Source organism: Mus pahari, chromosome 21, assembly GCF_900095145.1.
Source record: "Mus pahari chromosome 21, PAHARI_EIJ_v1.1, whole genome shotgun sequence".
NCBI lineage: Eukaryota > Metazoa > Chordata > Mammalia > Rodentia > Muridae > Mus > Mus pahari.
Window position 1 is genome coordinate 37,181,136 of NC_034610.1, and position 3,638 is coordinate 37,184,773.

The 3,638-nt window shown below is 41.6% G+C and overlaps 1 protein-coding gene across 7 annotated transcripts in view; it reads left to right on the forward strand.

Annotated features, from left to right (window-relative positions):
• Nucleotides 1–3,302, forward strand: part of Plagl1 (PLAG1 like zinc finger 1) — a 41,322-nt gene extending 38,020 nt beyond the window's left edge. For 6 of the 7 annotated variants that reach the window (XM_029533057.1, XM_029533053.1, XM_029533058.1 and 3 more), the window contains one exon: nucleotides 1–3,302. This exon ends at the window's left edge or, in 5 of these variants, runs on beyond it. In XM_029533057.1, the coding sequence (XP_029388917.1) occupies nucleotides 1–1,120 (1,120 nt within the window). In that variant the 3' untranslated portion in view covers nucleotides 1,121–3,302. The other variant, XM_021221104.2, reaches the window with a different exon arrangement.
• Nucleotides 3,303–3,638: the final 336 nt, after the last annotated feature.

A 3,638-nucleotide genomic window follows, 5' to 3' on the forward strand; every position in this document is an offset into this window, starting at 1 on the left:
GCCTTTGGAGCCCATGCAGCCTTTGGAGCCCATGCAGCCTTTGGAGCCTATGCAGCCTTTGGAGCCTTTGGAGCCTATGCAGCCAATGCTGCCAATGCAGCCAATGCAGCCAATGCTGCCAATGCAGCCAATGCAGCCAATGCTGCCAATGCCAGAGCCGTCTTTTACTCTGCACCCTGGCATAGTTCCCACCTCTCCTCCCCCAATTATTCTTCAGGAGCATAAGTATAATCCTGTTCCTACCTCATATGCCCCATTTGTAGGCATGCCAGTTAAAGCTGATGGCAAGGCCTTTTGCAACGTGGGTTTCTTTGAGGAATTTCCTCTGCAAGAGCCTCAGGCGCCTCTCAAGTTCAATCCATGTTTTGAGATGCCTATGGAGGGGTTTGGGAAAGTCACCCTGTCCAAAGAGCTGCTGGTAGATGCTGTGAATATAACCATTCCTGCTTCTCTGGAGATTTCCTCCCTTTTGGGGTTTTGGCAGCTCCCCCCTCCTCCTCCCCAGAATGGCTTTGTGAATAGCACCATCCCTGTGGGGCCTGGGGAGCCACTGCCCCATAGGATAACCTGTCTGGCGCAGCAGCAGCCACCACCACTGCCGCCGCCACCACCGCTACCACTGCCACAGCCACTGCCAGTGCCATTGCCAGTGCCACAGCCACTACCACAGCCGCAGATGCAGCCACAGTTTCAGTTGCAGATCCAGCCCCAGATGCAGCCCCAGATGCAGCTGCAGCCACTACAGCTGCAGCTACCACAGCTGCTGCCGCAGCTGCAGCCTCAGCAGCAGCCTGATCCTGAGCCAGAGCCGGAGCCAGAGCCGGAGCCGGAGCCAGAACCGGAGCCGGAGCCAGAACCAGAGCCAGAGCCAGAGCCAGAGCCAGAGGAAGAACAGGAAGAGGCAGAAGAAGAGGCAGAGGAAGGAGCAGAGGAAGGAGCAGAACCAGAGGCACAGGCAGAAGAAGAGGAAGAGGACGCGGAAGAGGCACAGCCAGAAGAAGCCCAAATAGCAGTGAGTGCTGTGAATCTGGGCCAGCCCCCCCTACCCCCAACTCCCCATATTTTCACAGCTGGCTCCAACACTGCTATCCTGCCCCATTTCCATCATGCATTTAGATAAATTGGTTTTTAAGAGGGTGCTTCTCTTGTGGAAGAGGTTTTAAACATCAGTTACAGTTTGAGGAGAAGCACTGGAAAACAGGAATGGGGCTTTCGCTTATTTGCCATAAGTAGCTTGAGAAAAAGAATTCTCTAACTGCATGCGTTGTGCCAATATATACCCTTAGTATTCATGTTTCCTACCAAATTTAGTGAGCGCGTGCGCATTCTGTAATCAAACTGCAAATATTATCATATTATCCTTTTATTATCCTCATATTATTACCCTCATATTATTACCCTCATATTATCCTCATTATCTTATAATCACGTGATTACGTGATAAGATCCAAAACATGAGCTGCTATTTTGTAAATATCGTGTTGAGTGTAAGCTGTTGTAGTGATGTTAGCTATGTAACTGTGTGTAGCCTAGGAAGGGAATGGTGGTAAAGTTTGGAATTCTCCAACTTGGAAGGTGTTTTTAAGAGAAGGGGGTAATCTTTGTATGGCGTTTATAACTAGGCTGTGTTTCTTTTCAGGGACTCGTCTATAAGAAATGGACAGTTTAGTTACTCTTCTTGTTAGCTTACTCTGTAGTTTATTCTGCTTGTGGCCCACTGTGTAGCTTTATAGAGTGTGAAGCTATCGATGTCTCCATTTTTTTTTTAAAGTGAATTTTAAATGTACTGTTCAATATTTTTCATGTGATGTTGTTCCAATGTGAGTTGCGACTTCATTTATCTTAAAGACAAAACTGGTTGTCAGTCATATCTGACAGGAGGAAAATCACTGTGTAACCAAGTCAAGTGGACAACTAAGAATTGAAAGAAGAATCAATCAAAAGTGTTTTGTGGACTGTGATACTCATTATGGTTTTTTTAACAGGAATTTAAGAAAATGTACTGGAATTTTAAAAAAGCATAAGTATATTAGATAAGAATTTTCTTTGCCTAGCTAAACCTACTACTTAAGCTGCTTAAGTTCTGAAGTATTGTTTGTAATCACCAATAGAAAAGTGTATCTGTAGATGATCAATTTAAGTCGTTGTTAGTTTGTATCCCAAGAGGATTGTGTTTTGCAATGTAACTGTACTTGTAATCTCCCTTGATATCTTGTTAATCGATTTTGAAAGTGTAAAACCTAACCTTTGAAGACTCTGTATTTCCTTCTTAAGACTGTATTCCCCAGCATATATCTCCTAACCTTTGAAGACTCTGTATTTTGTTTCTGAGACTGTATTCCCCAGGATTTATCTCCTAATCTTTGTAGACTCTGTATTTCATTTTTGAGACTGTATTCCCCAGCATATATCTCCAAACCTTTGAAGACTCCATATTTCATTTTTGAGACTGTGTTTCCCAACATATATCTGCTAACCTTTGACAACTCTGTATTTTGTTTTTGAGACTATATTCCCCAACACATATCTCCTAACTTTTGAAGACGCTGCATATTGTTTTAGAGACTGTATTCCCCAGCATATATCTCCTGACCTTTGAAGACGCTGTATTTTGTTTTTGAGACTGTATTCCCCAGCATATATCTCCTAACCTTTAAAGACGCTGTATTTCAATTTTGAGACTGTATTCTCCAGCATATATCTCCTAACCTTTGAAGAATCTTCATTTTGTTTTTGAGACTGTATTCTCCAGCATATATCTCCTAACCTTTGAAGAATCTGCATTTTTGTTTTTGAGACTGTATTCCCCAGCATATATCTCCTAACCTTTGAAGAATCTGCATTTTGTTTTTGAGACTGTATTCCCCAGCATATATCTCCTAATCTTTGATGGCTCTGTATTTTGTTTTTGAGACTGTATTCCCCAGCATATATCTCCTAACCTTTGAAGACACTGCATTTTGTTTTTGAGACTGTATTCCCCAGCATATATCTTCTAATCTTTGATGACTCTGTATTTTGATTTTGAGACTGTATTCCCTAGCATATATCTCCTAATCTTTGAAGACTCCATATTTTGTTTTTGAGACTGTATTCCTCAGCATATATCTCCTAACCTTTGAAGACTCCATATTTCCTTTTTGAGACTGTATTACTCAGCATATATCTCCAAACCTTTGACGACTCTGTATTTTGTTTCTGAGACTGTATTCTCTAGCATATATCTTCTAACCTTTGAAGACACTGCATTTTGTTTTTGAGACTTTATTCCCCAGCATATATCTTCTAATCTTTGATGACTCTATTTTTGTTTTTGAGACTGTATTCCCCAGCATATATCTCCTAACCTTTGAAGACTCCATATTTTGTTTTTGAGACTGTATTCCTCAGCATATATCTCCTAACCTTTGACAACTCTGTATTTTGTTTCTGAGACTGTATTCTCCAGCATATATCTCCTAACCTTTGAAGACTCCATATTTTGTTTTTGAGACTGTATTCCTTAGCATATATCTCCTAACCTTTGACAACTCTGTATTTTGTTTTTGAGACTGTATTCTCCAGCATATATCTCCTAACCTTTGAAGAATCTGCATTTTGTTTTTGAGACTATTCCCCAGGATTTATCTCCTAACCTT